Source organism: Mytilus edulis, chromosome 3 (genome assembly GCF_963676685.1).
Source record: "Mytilus edulis chromosome 3, xbMytEdul2.2, whole genome shotgun sequence".
NCBI lineage: Eukaryota > Metazoa > Mollusca > Bivalvia > Mytilida > Mytilidae > Mytilus > Mytilus edulis.
The window spans coordinates 60341525-60365318 of record NC_092346.1 but is presented as its reverse complement, the minus strand read 5'-3'; the positions used below and the strand labels follow the sequence as shown (position 1 = coordinate 60365318).

Genomic DNA, 23794 nt, shown 5'->3' with positions numbered 1-23794 from the left:
AGGTTAAAGTACGGCCTTCAACACGGAGCCTTAGCTCACACCGAACAACAAGCTATAAAGGGCCCCAAAATTACTAGTGTAAAACCATTCAAACGGGAAAACCAACGGTCTAATCTATATAAACAAAACGAGAAACGAGAAACACGTATATATTACATAAACAAACGACAACTACTGTACATCAGATTCCTGACTTAGGACAGGTGCAAACATTTGCAGCAGGATTAAATTATTTGTATAAAGCTTTATATTACAGCAGGAAGATGATCATGATACTTCATAACTTATATGCAGATGCCTTATGTAATGTTAAGAAGTTTTATATTGTTATATGTCCAATGTCTTTGATCTCATGTTCATGGCTCAGCTACTGCTTGAAAAAAGTTTTTGTCATGAAAAATAAGTATGTATTATGAGTACCATTATAGGATAAACATGTTTGGTATATGGTACATTAGTAAGCAATGTGGCCAGTATTTCTGGTGTATGGAATGATTGTGTCATGTACATGTCTGTCTGGTAGTTGTAATCTGACCTTGAGTTCATTTTCAAGTTTCATTGGTCAATGGTAATTTTTCAAGGTGGTTTTGTAGGTTTGTTTGATACTATCAAGTTATAAACAAAATATCAACTATATTTAATGTATAGAATGATTGTATGGTGAACATGTCTATCCTTGTGGCATAGTTCAACTGATCATGACCTTATTTTTATTGTTCATAGGTCAATATTCTTCAAGGTCAGTTTCTCATATACTTTAAGCCATATGTCAACTATATATATTGTAAGGTGTACATATCTATCTGGCAATACATACAACCTTGATCTCATTTATATAAATACTTATTTACAGAACTTCAAGCAACTGACCATATAGTACATGGAGTAAATTTGTAGCTTTGTCCTTGTCCTTCATATTCTGGGTACAGAAATTTATTTGGTTTTCCTCGACCTTAAATAATGACGTGCTAACTTATAGACCATGCCAAATTTGTCTAACATTAAGTTATTACATATTAGTAACATGACTTTTTCTCTTCACTTCATGTTTTTTATGATCCACCATGCTCATGTTCTTTCAAAGACATGTAGAATTTATTAAAGAAGTCACTGTGTCAGGTACTAATAATCAGTTCAATGAGGTTTCAACATCGATAGATATCCTTGATTTCAAAAAATTGAAGGGGCATAAAAATTTCACCTTGTCTGTGTGTCCATACGTCCCAAACTTGGTTTCCATTTTTTTTACTTTAGTTGGCTTTATTTACTGAGAAACAGGTTATTGTATTTTGGTCTGAGAGAATCTTATAAGGTAATATAACTTTTTTACAAGACAGACATATTTGGTAAATATAAAAACCAACAAGTTGTTAACATTTTATTTATCTTAAGACTTGAACAATTGTCTCTGGCAAACAACAGAATAAATATTTGTGTGCCAAAGGAAAAACAATATATCACAATGTTATTCAGAATAATCAGCAGTAAATTATACAATATAGTTGTTTCATTTTTTCCATCAAATATAGAACTATTCATATAGACTTATAGTTAAATCTAGTACATTTATACTTTGGACAATCATGCATCATGGTCAGATAGACTGGACCTTCAAGGGTCTCAAATTGTATTTAGTTTATCATTAAAAATATGTGCCCATGCTCCTTTCTGTTACATTTAGTCTGTTCAAGAGTTATTTAGGAAACTTACTTTATGTTAATACCAGATGAAACATCACTTTACTGATTTACAACTGATCAACATTGTTTTCAATAAATTTTGTTTTCAGATTTAGCCCTTTATAAAATTTAATAAGAACAGAATAGTTGCAAGAAGATTTGCTAAGTAAAAGTATTTTTTGTTGTAAAGATTTTTCTTAATATCTGCATTCTTACAGATCATCTTTTTTAAAAATTTAGATCATTTATCATTGGATCAAATAAAACCAAATTGTTACATTAATCATTGTTAAAAATAATTTAAGCATTTGAAAATGCAAATGTAAACTGTACACTTAAAAAATGTTATTTTTATAAAACTTGTAGGTAGCTTCACCATTTTATATCCCAAAACCATTTAGGTACAATCTATGATGATAGAAATTCTACCTATAGCTTAATTGATCATTTAAACAAATTTAGACAAAGTATAAGCACATATTTCAACATAACAAGTAACCAATGTTTTATAAAATAAGTAAAACAGTCAGGCACATTCATGAATAACACACAAAATTAGAGTCAATAGTATCACAGAATGAACTAGCAAATAACATACATGTATTGGCATTTATAACCTCTGAAAATATATAATAAACAGTAATATTTACATAAAAAATATGATTGACATAAAACAAAATCTATGAAATTCTTGTAAATAGGGAATTCAATAAAAAGAACATGTAGTGAAGCAATCTTTTGTTAACTATTTAGAAAAGAAAAAAATATAAATTATTTTGACATGTATTAGAACATCATTTTCAGTATGTTAAAATTTGGTATGTGTGCTTTACATAAATTTCCAAATTTTTAAATGTCTGAATTCAGAAATCAAAGGCCACAGATAAGTTATCCTAAAATTAGCATATAAAGAAAAAATCAATTTTGTTTGGCACAAGAGTAAGCAGTTGATAGATTTTTCTTTTCCCATTTTCTTTTAAAAATATGGTAATTCACATATTAGGAACAAAAGGAAAATTGTCAAATAATGAACAACATGAAATAAAAATAATCAATCATCTTCATTTTCCATAGCTTTACATCGATTAGAAATATTTTTATTGAAGGGCATTTGAAAGTCATCAAAGTCCACTTCCCACGTAAACTGGTCCCTTTTTTTCTGTTTCTCTCCTAGTAAATCTTCAGTTGTTGGTTGTGGTACCCAGGCTCTTAAAGGAATATATGTAATATCTTCTTGTTCATCTAAACCCTGGGCAAGTGCTGAAGCAGCACGTAATATTGATCCTTTTCTTTGTCTTGGAGGCCCATCTTCAAAATCTCTAGTACCATATGGATTCTGTAAGACAAAACATCATCAAATTATTTCAATTCAAAGCTAATAAAAAAAAAACAAGACTTAAATATAAACATTAGTGCACTTAATGTGTATTGATGCAAAAATACTTTTTTGAAAATTAATTTACTGTACGGAATGAACATCAAATTTAAAAAAAAAACATGATATAATGTCAAAAGTGTTTTTTCGTGCAAAGCATAAATGTGTTAATATTAATATGATTATAACACAAACATATATTTTTTTAAAGTTATTAGAAAATTAATCAGACTTTAATGACACAGTTATATATGTAAATGAGTTTTTAACCAGTAAAAGTACTCCAAAAGTCAATTTTTGCAATAATTTAGTAATTTATCTATATTTTTCTCATTTTCAAGAAGAGTTCAAGTAAAGTTTCAAACTGCTATTGTCCAAATTATCCTTTTACATGGATTCTTATTTCAATATAATAATTATGCTATTATAACAGTTTTTATTTGGTATTCTGAATTTGTAAGTACAATAATGATTTAAAGAGATGAACTGATGACAGACCATGTTAATTGAGAGAATGACAAGGCAGTCGTGCATTAATATAAATAAAAAAATCTTTAATAAATAGACCATTTTAACTGCAAAAAATAGCCAACAACAAAAGAATAACTTAACAACAATTTCAGAAACAAGCCATTAGTTCATTTTCAAGAGCTGAAAGGTAATTTTGTGACTCTGTTTGCTAAAACTGTTGAAGGTAACATATTAACAGAAAGAACTTGTGATAATAAAATTGAAACTGTCACAACAATGATTAGACATTAATTGTCACAAGCAATACTATACTATGAATCGTAATGAATGACTATATACATTGTAGTGATGATAGATGTGAGATATACATATCAAACAGTGGTTGAAAATAAATGGACAAATTCATTTGACCTGTTGTTAATATACACATTCTGCATTCTATAGTAAGCAGAAAAACTCATAAACATTATCATTCAATAATAACGTAATAAATAAAATTTGAAGAACATATCAATATGCATTTCATACCAAGAAAGACTCTTGTTATTGTTTGATTTAAATTAGAAATAAGAAAATGTGAGCACTTTTTCTGTGAATAATTTTTATAAAATCAATCTGAAACAGGTTGAAAGAATACTGACATGCAGTTTTACTGCTATATTTATTGTTTATTTTATATGATCAAAATGAATATATATTCATAAAAGGTGTTAAGATAATGCTTTTTTGTCAGATATTATAAGGTCAAATTTTATCACACTTTGTCATGATCTTAGAGTCTTTTCATTAATTCCTTAGAATAATGGAACTATCTGTACTATTAATGGAACATTTTTTGTCAGTCTACTTTACCTAAGAGAACTGTTTTGTGGCTATGATTAAGACATTGATTTTTTCAACAAAAAAAGCATTAAAATAAAAGAACATTATTGATAAAATATGTCATGCAACTTATTTTATTATCATCAAATTTCCCTTGATTTTTTAATATGCATGAAAACAACTACCAAGCAAATAAAAATGTCCATTTTTTTTTTAAATAATGAAATTAATAACATTAAATATTAGATTACAGTAGAGGATTTCACACAGGCACCCAAAGACAAGGGGAGATAATATGATTATTAAATATTGTTATCCCCCCTTGACTGAAGAGCATGACTTGCTTTATGAAAATACTAGCAATTCAGAAAACTGTCTATTTAATGTAGTTGTATAAATTTAAAAGGAAAAGGAGTTTTCACTTTATGTAAGGGGGCCTCTAAAAATGATACAAAATTAATTTTTCACAAAGCAAATCATTTACAGTTAAGCCAAAGTTAACATAATTAATCTAAATATCTAGATGCAGAGTAACTGGCAGAAAGTATTATTTGGAAAAAAAATAATTTCTACATATCATTACCCTTTGGTTCTAAACAGCTTATCTTGATTACTATACAAAAAATAAATTATAAAATAAGAAATTAGCTCAAAATGCATCCAGAATATCATTGTGACCATCAAAGCTTTAATACCACACCATAGTTAAAAGGTGATTTCAGCACACTCAGGCCAAACCAAAAATATTTCTAGATTCTCATCCCCTATTAAACATTAGTATTACGGTTGTAGAAAAATAAATCATTATGGGAATGTCATCTCCTTATTTTTATCAGATGTAAATTTTGTAATGTACTCGATGTACATTGAGGGGATGATAATCTAAATCAGTTTTACAGTATTGGCCAATTGCTTACATCAATTTGATGCTGCTGAGGATGCTCTTGAGGGTACCTGTGTAAAAATCCAAAATATCAATTGCTTAAAAGATTATACACGATAGTTATGGAATTTCATTTTTTTTAATGACTTCAGTGGTGCCATAATGAGTATTTTTTAAATTCAATGACTTTCATCTTTTAAGACTGGCTTATTGTTAAATATAATAAATTGAAATTATATATTTTTACTGTCTATGTATGCCAACTATTTTTACCATGTTAAAAGTAACATTCTTTAAAGATTCAGATCTAATATTTTATTTTACTTCATATTATATTAACATGGTAATTTATCATTTGTACTCAATAAGATTTTTTAAAAGTATCAAATGAAAATTATAATACAACTAACTTCAGAAACAAAAATAACAAGATCAAATTTAAACAAAATTCTCCAGGGAAGATAACTCACACAGTGAAGAAAACTCCAATAATTCTGAAGTGCAATATATGTCCATATATTTATAAATCTATTCAATATATCAAATGATGACAACAAGAATGTGGCAATCTGATTTCAGTTCATGAAATAATACCCAACAAAAAACAACTAACTATAGTTGATCTTTGGACAACATTTAACTCAATTTAATTCAAAATTGTAAGATCATTATTTATCAAAACTGAAGTTATCTTTCTGGTTAAGTAAAAGAAATTAAAATATCTTAAAAGTAAAGATTCTATTATATTAATACAACGAAAAATGTTTTGCCCAAGAAATATATTTTCATATCTTAAGTTATTTTCCAAATCATTATTTTTATAAACCAAAAGAAGTGGATTTATGTGAGATAAGATATGCCTCTAATGTTTGTGAGTGAGAAAAAAAATTACACAAAGTTGAAGATTAACGTGCATAGCATAAATATTTGTTCATGGGTCAAATATTTGAACAAATGTCAAAATAAAACTTTAGTTCTTGCATTCATTTATGTCATCATGTAATACATTCACGAAATATTATCCAAATAATACCACAGAGTAATAATATAATCCACATACTACCAGTAATAAATAAATCACAGAGCAAAGAGTACTATTCCTGAACCTTATATAAAAGATAATGTATACTATGATCTATACAGATATGACCACAACCTAATGGCTTACACTTGATGATTGTCGATCTGTACCCGTATTGGTACCTGTGGTCATTAAACGTTCTCCTGTTTGCTGTAATAATTCATTTGGTTTTTTAAATGACTCAACAAAAGGAAAGAGAATCATAAACAAAATGATAAACTTCCACAATGATTTTTTAAACTTTGAATTTTTCATGCATACTTTTATTTCTTAGTGAGAAAAGAATTCAGGGTGCAATGTTATAGTGGTCTATACTATAATTGCACTGAAGACCAAGCTTTTAGACACATGCAGTAACATTTCATTTTGAGTATATCAGTACTGTGATATCATGTCATAAATTTATTATATAACAAGTAGTAAAATATTAAATAAACTCAACCCTACAAGAAGCAAGGTTAAACATCATACATGAAAGTAAATATCTGTCAATAAACTCTTTCAGTTTTAGGTTTATATGGTTGCTAATGTAAATATCAAAAATAAATTGAATAAATTTTTGAATAAAAGAACATCAACGAATTAAATTATGGTGTTCAGCATGACTTGTGATACAGCCTAGATGAAAATAATGACTTTAACTAAATTAATGTAAATAACTTTATCTGGTTGTATTTTTAATCCAATAGAACGAATTTGACATTTTGTACAAATCTTGTTTTTGTTGTTTTGTAATGATTTTATTTATACCTGTGAAGCTGGAGCTTGATTTTCTTTTTGATCTCCTCCTGGTCCTGAGGCTGGTCTAGCTGTTTTAGCCCCTCCTTTGCCTTTTCCTCCTTTTCCCTTTCCCCCTTTCTTGTCACTTGGAGTTGGCATACTCTCCCATTTAGTCTGAACTACATCTATAACTCTTGGATCAGCCCAAGCTAAAGCTAAATCCATTGGATTGTGACCTTTTAAAAAAAAGAAGAGTAAATGAAGCATATTACTGAATAGTTTATATGATAGACCACAGAACTAAATGCAATTGTAAATAGTATTAATGACATGTTTGTGTTGTCTTGAAAAAGTGTATAACAAGCTTGACTGACTTATATATATAACAAAGTCAGTATTGAAAAAAACTACAACACGAATAAATTTTGAGTTCAGTATAGTTTTTATCTATTAGGATTTAGTATCCCTTCTTTTACATTGGTGCAATTTTATGTAACTTGTAAGTCCGTTTTACTTGTGGCTTAAAGAGGAATGCCCATGATAAACAACAGACCTTATGACAAATAATTCTTTTGGTAGATCAAGTGCACCTTGTGTTGTTTACAAATGAAATAATATTAATACCCACATTCATAATTCAGATGAAATATTGTTTACGATAGAATAAATTTGACTCAAACTGATGCTAGAGGCAGTAATGTAATAAAATTTGACTCTTGTTGAAGGCATCATTGCAATTCTTAGAACAACAATAAAAAGGTTGTTCCTTTGCCTTGGTTTTGTCAAGTGAGTGTAAGGATTTTGTGTCATAAATTAATTTTTCTTTTCCTGTTCAGATTGACTTAAAACTTAAATCATGTATAAACTGTAAATATTTCAAAGTAAACACAAAAAACACAATGGAAGCAGGTTTAAGCGGACCTCCAATTTCAAGATCAGCCAACTATAATTATTTCATGCATATTTAGTTGTAATATTGTGAAATAAATATACAACAATTGTTGGGGTTTTAACATTTATATGTCTGAAAATATTGTCTATTTTTTTACCTTTCTTATTTTCAGTTTGAACTCGGACTCCTCTGCTTATTAGGTAAGCCACCACATTCTCTTTGGAACTCTCTATAGCTCTTGTTAGTGGTGTGCCACCATTCATTGTTGTGGCATCTATTTCTGCACCATGCTCAATCAGAAATTCTACTACATTCAACTGACCAGAATGACAGGCATGGTGCAATGGTGTCCACTTAAAATTGTCTCGAGCATTTATATTGGCACTAAAAAACAAAAAATATTATACAAACATGTATATAGAAGTTGACAATACCTTATATAAAACACAAACAATTCTGTGTAATTTTTCATATACAAAAACATTTAAAAATCTATCAATAATATTTAACAATATTAGACTAAGTAAACTGTTTTCTTGTACTTGATATAGTAATTTATAGAACTTTAAGAATTGTGTGGTGATTATAGTTTTTCATTCAACAATTATACAAATGTTCTGCTTTAAACAGTTTTTAGTTGCATAAGTGGTATTATGATACATGAACATGTAGCCCGTTCATCTGGAGTTTGGAATAAATTATAATACTTTGTCCACAACAAGATGAATCATTTTAAACATGTCTTTTGGGTTTGATTTTTTGTTTTATAGTGTTATTGGGCTGATGTTTTGTTGGTGCATATATCATATATCAAATTTAATTATTCTTATTAAAAAGTGGCAAAGTACTATTTCTCTTCAAAGCACAAAGCATTTAATACTTAAACATAAGGTAGTGACTATTGTCAGCTGAGAGTTGGAATAATGTGTCTTGATGACAACTGAAATGTCTCTCTATGAATTTTTACCTGGTGAGTTAGCACTCAAAGTCAACTTGTTGTTGACAGGTCTAGGCCATCTAGTGCAAAACAGACATCAACATATTATCAACATAAACAGCGTGTTATGTTTACTTCTAAACAATACCTTAAGTACAACTAATCAACCCTATCTTTTGGCAATAAGTACAATTTTAAGGTGGTTAATACATGTATATAAACAATATGTATAGGAAACCATTGAAACATACATGTACAAAACTTTTTGATTAAATATGAATTTCAGTTGTAATATAAGTAACCTACCCATTTTCTAGCAGAAATTTGACCATTTCCAGATTTCCAGCAGAACATGCACACATGAGAGGAGTTTTATAATACTTGTCTCTGGTGTCAACATGTGATCCTTTCTGGAATGCAGTCCGAAGAGAATCAAAGTCCCCATTTTTAGTAGCATCAGTAACATTAATGTACATCCTCTCTGGATGTTGTAGGTACCAAGATGAATCATCCTGTAGAGGATGATGAGGTGGTTTGTCTCTGTCAAATCTTCCAGTATCAGTGAAATTAATGTGTCTTTCAATAAACATTTCAGGAGGTCCTCCACCATATGTTCTAGGTCCATCATCTTTAACACACACTGGCATCACCAATTTGAATTTTCCCTTCTTCTTTCCTCCTTTCTTACCACCCTTCTTTTTCTTTTTCTTGCCTTCAAATGCACTCATAAGATAGTTTTTATTTACCCACTTTTTAGCCCCAATGAAATCATTGTAATCAACATTTCCATCATGAGCTTTATCATGAGCTAAAATTAATTTCTTCATATCCTCCTCTTCAACTGGAGCACTCATACCTTGAAGCACATCACTAAATGATTCTTTCATGATTTTACCACTGTCTTCGGTATCAAAAGCTTGAAATCTGTCCAAAAGTTTCTTCTGCTTTTCATAAACCCAGTCGTACAATTGGATTGCCCATAGTTCATTGTTCTTTCCAACTTTACCGAATGACTTTTCAGCCTTTCGACATTCTTTCATTGCTTCCTTGTTGTCTTTGTCTTTGGCAATATTTTTTGGAACATCACCATCATTATTCTTTGGTTTGGGATTACAGCCTATATATTGAAGATAAAATGATATTAAATTATATATGTGCAAAATATTTTGTTGTTGTGAAAAATCCACACAAAAGCATGTAAATACAATTTCATCTACCTATCTACTTCTATATTTTTACTGCCAGGAGGCTGGAAACAAGTTATGTTATTTTTTACTTTGCATCAAGTGCAGCTGTTAAACTGTAATAACTCACCTCTTTGTGCTAGGAATTTACAAAACATTCCATGTCCATGTAGGGCAGATAAGTGTATTGGGTTGTTATTGTCAGAGTTGTACTGGTCAAACTGTGCACCATACCCAGCCATACAAGCCAAGACTAGTAGATTACCACTCTGACAGGCATAATGTGCAGCATGGCCATGTTTAATGTCAATAGCATTCACATCACCACCAGCCTCTAGGATAGCACGAACAACCTTTACACTACCACTAGCTGCTGCTGCCATCAGTGCATTTTTTCCAGTTTTCTTCAAAAAAAGAACAGAAAAATCCATGCATAAATAAGGTACATGTAACGCAAATTGTTAATTTTTAGATTTTGTAAGGAGAAAACGGTTAACATTTAAGATTTCAATGCTTCTTCTATATTTTAATTGGGGTGTTAAATCTTTCAAAAAGCACATTAAGTACTAGAAATGAAGCATCACATTCTTATCATTACATATATTTATTCCACAACCATGCAATAATATTTTTTGGCAAATTTTAATTTGATTTTCTATGCAATTAAGTGACGTTGTCATGAGAAGCATGTCATGAATCAAAGTTAAACTATATTGAGATTTACAATTTAATATTGAAATGTCTAGCAGTTGCTTTCAGTCAATCAAAAGTATGGATTCCTTTGATATGTACATGTAATTCAATTATATAAATATGAATGAATCCGATTTTACTATTGAATGTGTATTAATCTAAAATAAGTCCATTGTCCAAATTAATCAGAAGTTGTATCATAAATCAGCCAGAATTTATTAATACATATTCTGTTGTTAATCTTACTTCTTGTTTGGCATTAGGTTCAGCTCCTTTTTCCATCATCAATATACAAGTATCCTCATTTTCTGAAGCAGTTTCACAGGCAAACATAAGTACAGGTATACCTTCTTTTGAGATATTGTTGATATCAGCACCATTTTCTACTGCAATTTCCAAACATTTAGAATGTCTTTCTGTCGGTGTTATACAGTAAAACAAAATACCTGAAAAGAAATACATATAAAAACATGTATATAAATAATAGTAACAATAAATACAATAAATACTTTGAAAATTATGGGTCCTCTTAATAATATAAATAAATTTAGTTGTAATCATTTACTTTTATGATACATTTTGTATCTTTGTTTATCAAAACATTATTATAAAAAAAAAATAATGTCTTTAGGTCTTCTTGTAAAAAGTTCAAACAAATAAATGTTCTGACTACAGAGAAAAACAAATAAAAATAAATTTATTTACACTTAAAAAAAAAAAAAATTTGGAGGTAACATCTTCAGAGTTTTCAATTGTTCCTTTCACTTTTTGTAGCTAGTATAAGCAGTCATCCCTATGTATGTATACAAGTGACAATTATGCTTTTTACCTTTTCCTTCCAAATCTGTTAGTTTCATATTTGCACCATTTTTACAAAGCTCTACCAGACATTCCACATGACCATACTCAGCTGCTCGCATTGCAGCTGAACGCCCCTTGAAGTCCATCACATCTGGATGTGCACCAAGCAGCAATAAAAATCTTATCATATCATCATCATTTGAAGTGGCTGCAACCCCAAGAGCTGTCAAACCATCATTAGGATCATTATAATTGACTAAATGAGGTACTCCATGTAGTGTCATTTTCTCTATGGATTCCTTGTCTTTTTCCCTCACACATTGCAAAAGTTTGCATACTTGCAGTGTTTCAAGTCTTGTTTGAGCAATAGGCATCTTGAATCTGCTATAAATCCAATGCTTCTGTGTATAATTTGCTTTGAAACAAAACTGTGTTGTTCTTCATGAATTAATAAAGAGTTCTACCGATTACTGGCAGCACACTATTGAACCATCAATTAATCAATTCACAAGCATCAGCAATGAATGGCATTTCCACCTGTTATTGTAAATGATAAATATTATCAGATATTTAAAATTGTTGAATATTTGACAATCGTTTAAATGTAACAGATATTACTTGGAAATTCTTTAGTCTTAACTTTATGGATCCAAACCGACAGCTAACACTCCATCTTCATAAAACCAAAATAGAGCAAACAAACCCTTAGGCCTTTTAAAATACGCTCAGACAAATATAAGTAGGCCAAAACTTGTACAAATGCTCATGATTAGCCAACCGAACAACTGCTATGAATTTCTAGGGATTTTCTAATCGGTATGCATATGATGAAAGGTTGAATATGTTAAGAAAATAAAATACTGTCATTCAAATTTATTAATACTTACATATCTTCATTTGGTTAACGCCATATTTTGTTGTAGCAGTTGTCAAGGAAGACGGAAGTGACCTCGCACCTGCACTGAAGCGTAACTATTGAGTTATCTACTCTTGATGTGACAAATTAGAGCAAATCAATTAAAAAAAAGTAATCAATGACGTACGTCCTTCACTTGTTCGTCTAACTATGGAATTATTATATAATTTCATGGTCTAACGGCCAGTATAAAAAAAATGCAAGTCCACACAAGATAATTTTCAGTAATATTTTTCAAATATTTGTCTTCATTTCTATTAAAAAATCAATAAATAATAAATTTACAAAAAAATAGAAAAATATTTAGCTTACCGGCATGTTTTCGCAGAAAGTTTGTAAACACCTAATACTTTTATTATTTAAGTCCGAGGTATTATTTTAGACATTTTATGACTTATTTTTATTTAAAATTGACATTACCGTAAAAAGCTTTTTATGATGTAGTCTATATTATAAAATTGAGAATGGAAATGGGGAATGTGTCAAAGAGACAACAACCCGACCAATTAAAAAACAACAGCAGAGGGTCACCAAAAGGTCTTCAATGTAGCGAGAAATTCCCGCACCCGTAGGAGTCCTTCAGCTGGCCCCTAAACAAATATATACTAGTCTAGTGATAATGAACGCCATACTAATTTCCAAATTGTACACAAGAAACTAAAATTAAAATAATACAAGACTAACAAAGGCCAGAGGCTCCTGACTTGGGACAGGCGCAAAAATGCGGCGGGGTTAAACATGTTTGTGAGATCTCAACCCTCCCCCTATACCTCTAACCAACGTAGAAAAGTAAACGCATAACAATACGCACATTAAAATTCAGTTCAAGAGAAGTCCGAGTCTGATGTCAGAAGATGTAACCAAAGAAAATAAACAAAATGACAATAATACATAAATAACAACAGACTACTAGCAGTTAACTGACATGCCAGCTCCAGACTTCAATTAAACTGACTGAAAGATTATGATTTCATCATATGAACATCAGGCACAATCCTTCCCGTTAGGGGTTTAGTATCATACCATCATAACATATAGAGAAGAACATAACCCGTGTCATGCCAACAACTGTTTTTAGAATAAATGTGTTTATTATCCTTGTTTATAGATTTTAGCTATCCTATATTGAAAGTATTCCGTGCATTGACTTGAAACTAGCTTATTTTATCATATTTTACCGTGCCGGAGTCACTTGAGCTATAAGGATCTACTGCAACTTCCTCGTCATATGATATAAGGAAAATAATGTATGCAAACGGAACAGTCCGGCGTCAAGTTCGTTTGACATGAATTTGGTTTGAAGACTACCATGAGAAACATGATTTTGATATTAAAATATAAAAATAAAAACGACAAACGTTATTGAGCAAGATTTTGGCTGGAGTATAGTGCAGCCTAAAAAAAAGAAGTAAACAGAGTGGTCTAGTATACTTAATTAAAAAAAAACAGGAGGTAAAAATTGCAGTACTACACAAATATATACGGTACTGAGTGCCATATGTATATAATAACTACATGTTTTTTGGTGATTGTGGGCCAGATATATAGCACTTACTTAAAATCTAGTTTATAACACGAAAAGCAATCTTAAATACAAACAATTTGCATTAATATATAATAAATAAGACTGGGTGTAAAACAAACCATAGCGAGAATTGAAAAGTTACATTACAATCGAAAATGATGGCGTTCATCGTGCCTTCGATGAATTCGAATATTTGATAAAAGAGAAGCGAAAGATACCAAAGGGACATTCAAACTCAAAAGTCAAAAATAAACTTACAATGCCATGGTTAAAAAGAAAAAAGAACAACAGACCAACAACAAGTTCGATAATACAACATAGAAATCTAACAACTGAGCAACACGAACCCCACAAACAAAATTGTGCGAGATCTCAGGTGATCTAGAAAGGTAAGCAGATCCTGCTCCAGATGTGATAACATATGTGTGTATATCAAACTGCATTTGCCGCGTCTGTTGCTTCAGGAACGTTTAATTCAGTAGTTGTCGTTGGTTCATGTCTGTTAAAGTTGATTTTAGTGGATTGTTTTTTTTAACTAAAAGGAGATGTATTTGAAGCCGTAAGACATGCCGCGTCAATTTAGTGAGAGCAACAGGAATAGACAATTGATCTACCGAGTTCCTGAAAATGACTCAGCAATTGCTTTGTATTTTTCAAATCATAAGGGGATTGTTTAGGCTGCGAATAAAGTGTTACAACCTACAGGTTTGGTGCGCTAGGAAAATAGTAACCGCCGTGCAATCACTACACAACGAATTTAGAAGTCATGTTCGTGATTACAATTACCTAGCCCGATGGTTCGAAGTTGAGGCTGGTGTGAATCAGGGTTGCATTTTCCGCTTACACTTTATTCTGTATAAATAAACGATTTTACAGAACGTATATGTCAACTCTTTTAACAGTGGCGTGAGTAACGAATATAATATTTCTTTTCTTATATACTAGTATTTTGACGATTTCGCGTTAAATGATACCCCCCCCCCCCTCGAATAAAACAGTTTGCAAAGTATGCTCAATGTGATGAAATACAGATTATTTATTTTTGACCACAGTCGTGCAGTTAATCAGATTTTATGTTCCACTTCTCTAATGACTCAACGATTTTATATAATGGCAGTTACAAAAATTTTGAAAACCACATGTATTGATGAACAGCTCCTCTTTTGTGAAATATGCAACGGAACTGGCAGAGACTGCTACACGCGGCGCAGGAGCGATAATTAAAATAAAGATAGTGCCAACGGGGATCTGTAGTAGAACCAATACTGATTTACGAAAGCGTTTTTATGTGGCATTAAACAGTTTAGTGGTATCACTGCCGTCCAAATTAGGCTGCATGTAAATTCTTTCGTTCTGTTTGTATCATAAACCAAATATTGCGTAAAATTGGAAATGCATGGGAATCTTGTTAAACATTACAGTGTACCCTTTTAGACTTTTGTGCAGACTTTTACATACTAATTAAAACACGACAATCAATGAAATGCAATTTTAACTTGAACAACTTTTCAGTTTTTACATTTTATTGTGGTGTTTTATACATTTTTTTTTGGGGGGGGGGGGGGGGGGTTGTTTAGGGGAAGCTAAAAGTGCGTTTAATTAATAATGCAATACACCAATGATAAGTCCAGTACACAAATATCTAATTATCGGTCCCTCTAATCAGCAAATCCATAAATTGCATATACGCGCCATATCATGGGACACCCAATTAACGAATCAATAACTTGTATATAAAAGATATCATACGCGCCTAATCACGGGACCTCCAATTAACAGATCAATACCTTGCATATACGTATACGCGCTTAATGATGGGACACCCAATTAACTAATTAATAACTTGCATAAAGGTTTTAAGGCGCCAAATCATGGGACCTGCAATCAACACTGAACAGATAATATTAAACTTGCATGTTAGGCTAGCGCCCAATCATGGAACATACAATCATCAGATCAATAATTTTCTTATACGCGCCTAATCATGAGACGGTGACCTACATTCATATACGCACCTAATCATGAGACCTAAAATCAACATATCAATAATTGGCATGTACGCACCTAATCGTGGGACTTACTATCAACATATCAATAATTTGCATATATGCACCTATTCATATGACCTAAAATCATGCAAGACATTGTCACAAATAATAACCCGAGATTAACCATGACATAGGAAAATAAGTTATGCTCTAGATAATGCGGCTAATGTAGGCGAAGGATTTTTTTTTTAAAAGTTTGCTTACAGTTTTTGGAAAAGAAAAAAATCATTTGTTTTTGACGACCCTGGGGAAAAAATGGTTTGTTAGACCCTCAGCTGCCACTATATGTAATGCTAAAATTGAAAGAAAAAAATATTTTCGACTTGTCGCCAAAAAAATAGATTGTTTTTTCGCCGAAAAAAATTCCTTGAACCCCCCCCCCCCCCCATTATAATCAAATGGTTGCTGTTTTATCTACAGGTTTATATAGTGTCATCTGCATCGCAGAAATAACCGTTCTAATTATGGGTGATATTTCCTGAATATGAGATTTAGTGTACAATTTAAAACTGAAATCTGCGTCTAAAAGTCAAATTAGATATGTATTTTTTTATTTAGTAATTTCTTACAAAATAAACAAGTCGACAAGAAGAGGGGCACAATTGGTTCCCATTGGAATGCCGACAGTCTGTTGAAAAAACACGTCCTCTGAACGTAACAAATATGTTATCAATCGAAATCAAGCATCTTGATAATGCCAGTTTCAGAGAATTTTTTGTTTGAATCAGCGTGATCCTTCACAAAGTAGGATTTATCCCTCCCTAAAGACAAGATACTTGTATCTACAATGGCCATTCTCTTTTTTATGAAACAAAGCAATACCAACTCTTTCAATTTGTTTTTTAGTTTGTAGCCTGTATTTATAAATTTAGATTTACAATGCTGCTGGTTCATTATATATTATAAAGTGTTGCTGCAATGCTTCTGTTAGTGCAGAGAGTGTGGCACGCTATTAAAAATAGGCAAAAATCGGGTATTAGAGCAAATTTCCTAATATACTTTAGTTCAGTTGTAATTAATGTTTGCTCAAATTGAAATTAAGATTGACATCTGCAAACAATATAAAACAGGCGGTGTTAAACCTGTTTACATTATACTAAAATTTGATGATTGGATGCATGTTATCCTGGAGGTAAGGAACATCCAATTGTACATGACTTTTATATTATAATATCCAAAAACTCCTTATGCTATTGCAACAATCAGAAAAAATTTACTGTTTGCAACAATCTATATACATATCCAAAACTTATCATTAATATCAGCCCTATTGTGCTATTTGGTGACGGTGTACTGGTTGAGGAAGCTGGAGTGCCTGGTAAGAAAACTGACAATTCTAACTTAAGATTGGAGTTGAACACGTCACGTGACGGATTGAACTGATAACCTCAGTGTAGACAGGATAGTGAGATAGTACTAAATAGTTGGACTACTCAGACCACTCCAGTGGCGGATCCAGGGGGAAAGGGGAAGGGGGGGTCCGGGGGTTGGAACCCCTTTTTTTCGGCCGATCAATGCATTTGAATTGGAGCATATAGTTGGAACCCCCCCCCCCCCCCTTTTACTCTGGGTTGGAACCCCACCTTTTTAAAATGGCTAGATCCGCGCCTGCACTCGACCATCGAGTCCCCACTCATACTTAGAAAAATATTATGGTATTGATTAGTACTATGTTAACAACAGTTTTACGCTTAGGGACTATGATGACGATACTGATTATGATTTTTACAGCGGACAAACGTGAGGGCATTCCGGAGTTATAATAACCGCAGACATTTCTACCCACGTGACTTGCGTTTTGACTGATAACCGAAAGTATTTCGTATGCGTGGGTATTATTACCTTTGACTGTATATCATCAATCGTCCCAGTCCAAGTACCATTCGGAAGTTGTATCCCATACTCCCCATCAACGGGGAATATGAAGTCGTACGTGAATCCTACATCTTTTGATAATTTGTCTAATAAATCTTTAATGTACCCTTCGTACTTTGGTGCATTTCCTGACTTTGTTTTGTTGATAAGATAGGGATCTTGCTAAATGATGAAAAGAAAAAAAACGTTTAAGAAAAAAAATATTCATTAAATGCTAAACACTGCTTAACCAAAATACTATATAGTTTATTAAAATGATATAATTCTGATTCGTATATTGTATTCAAATATCTTAAAGTTCTGTCAATAACCAAGCTGGCAAATGAACGGTTGAAGATCTTTACAGCCGATTGCATTGCGTGTGTACGTAAAGGTAATATCTTTGGTTAGCTAGCTTGCTAGCTGAACCGTGAAGTCATTATTAGGTATACTACCCTCCTTTCAAAAAAGCCTAGTCGTACAGAAAGATTATCTGTCGGACTAGTCTACTCTTAAAAGAGGGTAGTTTAGCTAACCTAATAATGACTTCCCGGTTCAGCTAGCAAGCAAGCTTATCAAAGATATTACCTTTAACTACACACTCAATGCAATCGGCTGTAATGTACAACCCTACTTTATGATAAATAAATGTGCTTGCATGTCCCCGTATCACAGCGCAGACATGCATATATAACTATTTGTGTTGTTTTATTCATGAAGATATATTTTTTTGTCTGTATAAATTAAAAGTTTAACAGCTGTTAATCTTTTGCCAGCAAATTAAAGGTTTGGTTTGTTTGCTTGCTTTGTGCTCAAGCATTGAAATTATGATAAACATCTGAAAACAATATAAAAAGGCTGAGTTATTATATAACCCTATCAACGCATATTTGTTCCACCTAACATAAGTTCAACTGGAAACTTTGTTATAAACAATGATATGTTCCTGTTGGAACAAATATTCTGTAGCCTTTATTCCGTAATGAACAACTTACTGATATATGATAAACAGTACTAAACATATTATGTATTTTTTACTACCCGTTCACTTATCGTGTATAATAATTTTGCATACTTACAATTAATGTCGATACAATCAGTTTTTCTCCCTGTGAAATGAATATAAGATACATAAAATTTATAGATTTGTTCAAAATTTTCGGCACACATCAATATTAATATGTAAAATTTACCAACAAACTTAAAAAAAAACCCGTTTGTATTTTTTTTTTAAACATCTCAAAATTATTGGGTTGTCCTTGTACACAATATACTGTCTCAGATGAAGTCAACCTTAGATGAGTTTTACTGTTTTCTTATAAGGCCCTTTTGTATTTGTTTTTCTTATATCTCAAGCGTAAATATTGTTATTTCTTTTATTTACAAATTTGTTACTGATGAAGGTTGTTCCGTTTCCTGTGTCTGTATGGCTTTGTGTTTCATATGTGAGTGACTCCGAATTCCAAAGCGAGAATGTCTTATAATACAGAGAACTTTGACCGTGTATTGTGAAAATATTCAATAATGATTAATTATCAGCAAAAGTAAGATTTAAATAGGAATGTGAAAAATCCATGTTATTTGTCACGTAGCCATAGATTCTTTTTGAAAACATATTTTGTTTCAATATCTAATTAGGGTAATTGTTCTTTACAGTATTAAAAAAAGCCAAATCCCTTCACTATTGACGAGAATTTTTTTTTACAAAATAAAAAACAATGTACGTTTTAGAAAATGCAGATAATTTACATTAATCTTTTTTTGGAGACTCAGTTATTGCGCTCCACGAAGTGTATTTATAAGTTTTAAAAACGCGGTATTCCTTTTTTTCGAATATTTCGGAATGGAATTCAATGAGGTCACGAATTAGGTATAAGAAACAAGAAAAAATATATACTATTGTACTAGTAAAATGCATATTTATAGACTTCGTTTATTTAGAGGCGCCACTTGAAAACGTCAAGCTCTGAATAGTCCCTAGTACTACTATATAACAGGCGGTATTGAAAGACCCTCCTTTTTTATAGATTTTTTTTTGTGTTTTGATTATTCCTATTAGTTTACAGTAAATATCCCTTCTTATTTTTCACTTCTTTAACTATTTTTATGCTCTTATCCATACGATGTTACAATAACGTACAGTAGTTTATAGATGATGACCCTCTATGCAGATTTTCCACACATACGGATTAGATCAAAAACACGATGAATACATGGAAATAAGTTTAATCATAAAGGAATATTAATTTACAATGAAAAAATTATAAACCACAAAAAATGATATAGAAATAGGGACCATTTCTCATTACCGTCGGTGGACAAAAAAATAATTGTAATTTTTGTTTCTCAATACATATCTCGAAATAATTTAACAAAATCTGTTACAAACACCTTATATACAAAACAAGTTACCCTTTACTGGCTTTCGGGGTACTTTATATGTCTTATATTACGCTTCGTTATGTCAGTTTTACTATTGAAGGTCGACCTGGTTACCCAGGGTGTAGATGCTTTTCGAAAAAGAGGCAAATAACAAGTCAGAAGTCTTTAATTTTACCGAGCCGGTGACCAGAAATCTTTGCTTTGACGAGATGTTGATCGCAAAAAAATTTAATAAACGATCTACATGAATTAAATGCGATAATAAAAACATCAGACATCCTTAATTAGAGTTACAAATATAGGCGTTTTAAAGAGAAGGTTTACATTTAGTAACAATTCAACGATATAAATGTATTTTGTATAACTCTACGGTTTTATAAGAAAATCAAAACCTATTTATTCATATCCTTCCTTCTCCTTTACATCCGTACAAATTATTGTCATATATAACAACCTTATATACACTTTCACATTAAAACCACTTCACTTTCACTGACTTGACGATTTTTGCATATCGTTGTTGAAGGCGAAACTTTAAACATTGAACACGTGAGCTGTTATTGACTGATCAACGCAAACACTGTATATAAAGTCATAGATCCGGTTTAACATCACACAGTTATCTATTCACTATCATGGAAGACATCAGATTGAGAAGCCCAGCATCAATCAAAAATTTTCATCAATTTTCGGCCGTCAAATGTGTACTCAAGAAGAAAGTTAATTTTAGTGATTTTAAGGGAAAAGTTATACTTGTGCAAAATGTAGCCTCTCTCTGAGGAACAACTGTAAGGGATTTTACCCAGATGAACGAGTTGATCGACAAATTTGGAGATAAACTGGTTATCCTGGGATTTCCTTGTAATCAGTTCGGACATCAGGTATAGTACTTTTTTCTTTAAAAATACATGTATCTGGTATAATTCATTAAAGTAATGGTAATCATTGTTCCACGGTAATGTGTCGAATTTCAGAGTAGGCAGGTTGTTGTTTGTCTTCTTGTTAACAGTTTGTATTTCAGTAAAGTTAAACTATAGTTAATTTTGGTTCTGTTATATATATGAATTTGAATAGCCGGTACAGTTAACAATTACGCAAGCTACCAGTCGGAAAATAGTGGCTGTTGGTAAATTAGGAACCGTCGAAACATCGGTTATATGCTTTGAAAATTTGCACAGATGAACTCTGTCTGAAGGACCTAATGCCTTTGATACCACACCAAGACCAACAAGATAGGCAATATACATTTTAAGAATATTAATCGACGCTTTGATAAATATAAACGTTTTTAAAAACCACGATACAGTGTAAAACCTATTTTAGATTAGAAGTACAAGAAAAGAAAGATTAAAGTTTCAAATTGTATTCATTCAACTCGTAATCGTATTTAATAAGTCGTTATGAAAGTATTTATATATAAACTTATATGATGATCTGCATGTGCCCGAGACATAAATTGTACGATGAATCCAACTCTTAGGACATCGTAAGACCTCAGACTGGCATGTGAATAAGTGCAAGTTTAAAGAGTCTTAATAAATAAAACATTACCTATACACTTCTATTGTCATATTTAAGCATATTCATGAATTGAACCAACAAATGCTTTTTTCAGTAGCTCAGTATATAGGGTTAGAAAATAATGAACCAACACGTTCTTGTATACATGTGCAGTACAATAACTTATCACAAGAAAAATCTTTTAACTATAATTATTTACACGAACGAGATTAATCAACGATTAAAAACGTAAATATATATATTCAGTTCATTTTTTTTAATGAATCTATAGATATATGTATAAATTCCGACGCCAGGGCAATTTTAGATAGCTTGCTTACGAACCAAATAAATGAGACCTACAACTTAGTATAATACTGAATATTTAAAATATATAACTTATAAAAACAGTAAATGCACGACTAAATAAAGTGATAAAGATCGTATGCCCATTAGTCATTGAAAACATCAACTCAATATGTGTGCAGGACTTTAAGTCTAGAAAAGTTGAACATTGACAGGTTATTTAAAGATAGAGTAAAACTACCTTTATTAAACAATTATGTGCATTCTAAGTATCATTTGTTTTATCAACCTGTGGATTTTAACAAATTTATTGAACTATGAATAACAGTGATTGAATATGCATATATAGACGAATATATACCCGCCTTCTTACACCTGTCTTAACATAAACACACTACAAACATGTCTGCTTACGTAAAAGGTCCGGTTCAGTATCAGACAATTTATGACTTTACAGCCAAAGATCTTAAAGGAAATGTTGTCAATCTAAGTAAATTCAAAGGAAAGTTAATTCTTTTGGTGAATGTGGCTTCTATGTGAGGCACAACAAGTAGGGATTTCCTTCAAATGAACGAGCTTATTTCACGGTATGGAGATAAGCTTGTGGTATTGGGATTCCCTTCTAACCAGTTCGGGCATCAGGTAAGTAGACTCAGAATAGTGAAAATGATAAAAAAAAATCTATGGACGAAGGAAGATTCATTATTTTTCAATGTTTCTGCAATTTACAGCATTATGTAACATTTGTTTGCTTATTGTTGGAAGCCGTACGGGGACATATAGTTGTAATTGTCCATGCACAACTCCTTAATTAGTTTAAATAATTGTGGAAAATTTCAAAGTTTTTTTCGCCGATTGGTAAATTTCCACTAATCCCTCGAGGATTTCTCTCTCACTAACATCGTTTTAACAACATTAATATACATGAAATTTCAATAGTTATGTACAAATTTTGTCGTTATCATTACAGGAAAATGGAAACGGTGAAGAAATCCTGAATGCCCTTGAGCATGTTCGACCAGGGAAAGGATTTAAGCCTAAATTTCCGTTGTTTGAGAAGTGTGATGTAAACGGTAAAGACGCTCATCCAATATTTGTATATCTTCGTGAACGCCTTCCACTGCCAAGCGACGATGCTGTTAGTTTCATGAAATCACCATTATCTATCATATGGGAACCTGTGACAAGAACTGATATCGCATGGAACTTTGAAAAATTCTTAATAGACCCTGATGGAAAACCATTCAAACGTTATAGTAGATATTTTCAGACGATTAATATTCAAAGTGATATAAAAATGTTAATAGAAAAACACAAAGTTTAGACAAAAAATATTTCGATTTGACATTTGAATGTTTAGTCGACATGGTTTTATCTCCTTGTAAGAAAGGAATTTGTAGTGATGATTGTTACACTTACAAAGTTCTGTGTAGAACATGGTGTGACAGGATGTGTTTTTACAAACCTTTTTTACAAAGGGACAATATATGTTGTCTAGAATAAAATGTATACAATATATGCAATGCCCACACATGATTTAGTGTCCATTCGTGGTGTCCAAAGATAAAGATTGTGTCCTTGGTAGGACATATTTTGATCATATATCATTTTAAAGAGAAATTTCGTGAATATGTATGGAAAGTACCGTCACAAATGATCTCACTAAATCCTGATAGATGAATGCAAATTACTGTGTGTATGTTTAGTCCATATTGGCTAGAGGTA

At 31.4% G+C, this 23794-nt stretch overlaps 2 protein-coding genes across 9 annotated transcripts; one reads left to right on the top strand and one right to left on the bottom strand.

Annotated features, from left to right (window-relative positions):
- Positions 1-1365: 1365 nt before the first annotated feature.
- Positions 1366-12524, bottom strand: LOC139516971 (ankyrin repeat and EF-hand domain-containing protein 1-like). Of its 7 annotated transcripts, XM_071307460.1 has the most exons (10): positions 12426-12524; positions 11567-12075; positions 10984-11183; positions 10175-10448; positions 9167-9977; positions 8081-8307; positions 7062-7267; positions 6399-6461; positions 5265-5301; positions 1366-3015 (listed from the first exon to the last, which is right to left on the bottom strand). In XM_071307460.1, exons 2-9 carry the CDS (start codon positions 11910-11912, stop codon positions 5266-5268), a joined length of 2163 nt encoding a protein of 720 aa, XP_071163561.1. In that variant the 5' UTR covers positions 11913-12075; positions 12426-12524; the 3' UTR covers positions 1366-3015; position 5265. The 7 variants fall into 7 exon arrangements, 6 of the variants coding, with proteins under 6 accessions (XP_071163561.1, XP_071163558.1, XP_071163559.1 ...); XR_011663065.1 differs by lacking the exon at positions 6399-6461 and having other exon boundaries at positions 4931-5301; XM_071307457.1 differs by lacking the exon at positions 5265-5301.
- An 8248-nt stretch (positions 12525-20772) lies between these two features.
- On the top strand, positions 20773-23587 carry LOC139516970 (glutathione peroxidase 2-like). 2 transcript variants are annotated; one of them, XM_071307455.1, is made up of 2 exons: positions 20773-21144; positions 23040-23587. In XM_071307455.1, exons 1-2 carry the CDS (start codon positions 20899-20901, stop codon positions 23391-23393), a joined length of 600 nt encoding a protein of 199 aa, XP_071163556.1. In that variant the 5' UTR covers positions 20773-20898; the 3' UTR covers positions 23394-23587. The 2 variants fall into 2 exon arrangements, with proteins under 2 accessions (XP_071163556.1, XP_071163557.1); XM_071307456.1 differs by lacking the exon at positions 20773-21144 and adding an exon at positions 22358-22711.
- Positions 23588-23794: the final 207 nt, after the last annotated feature.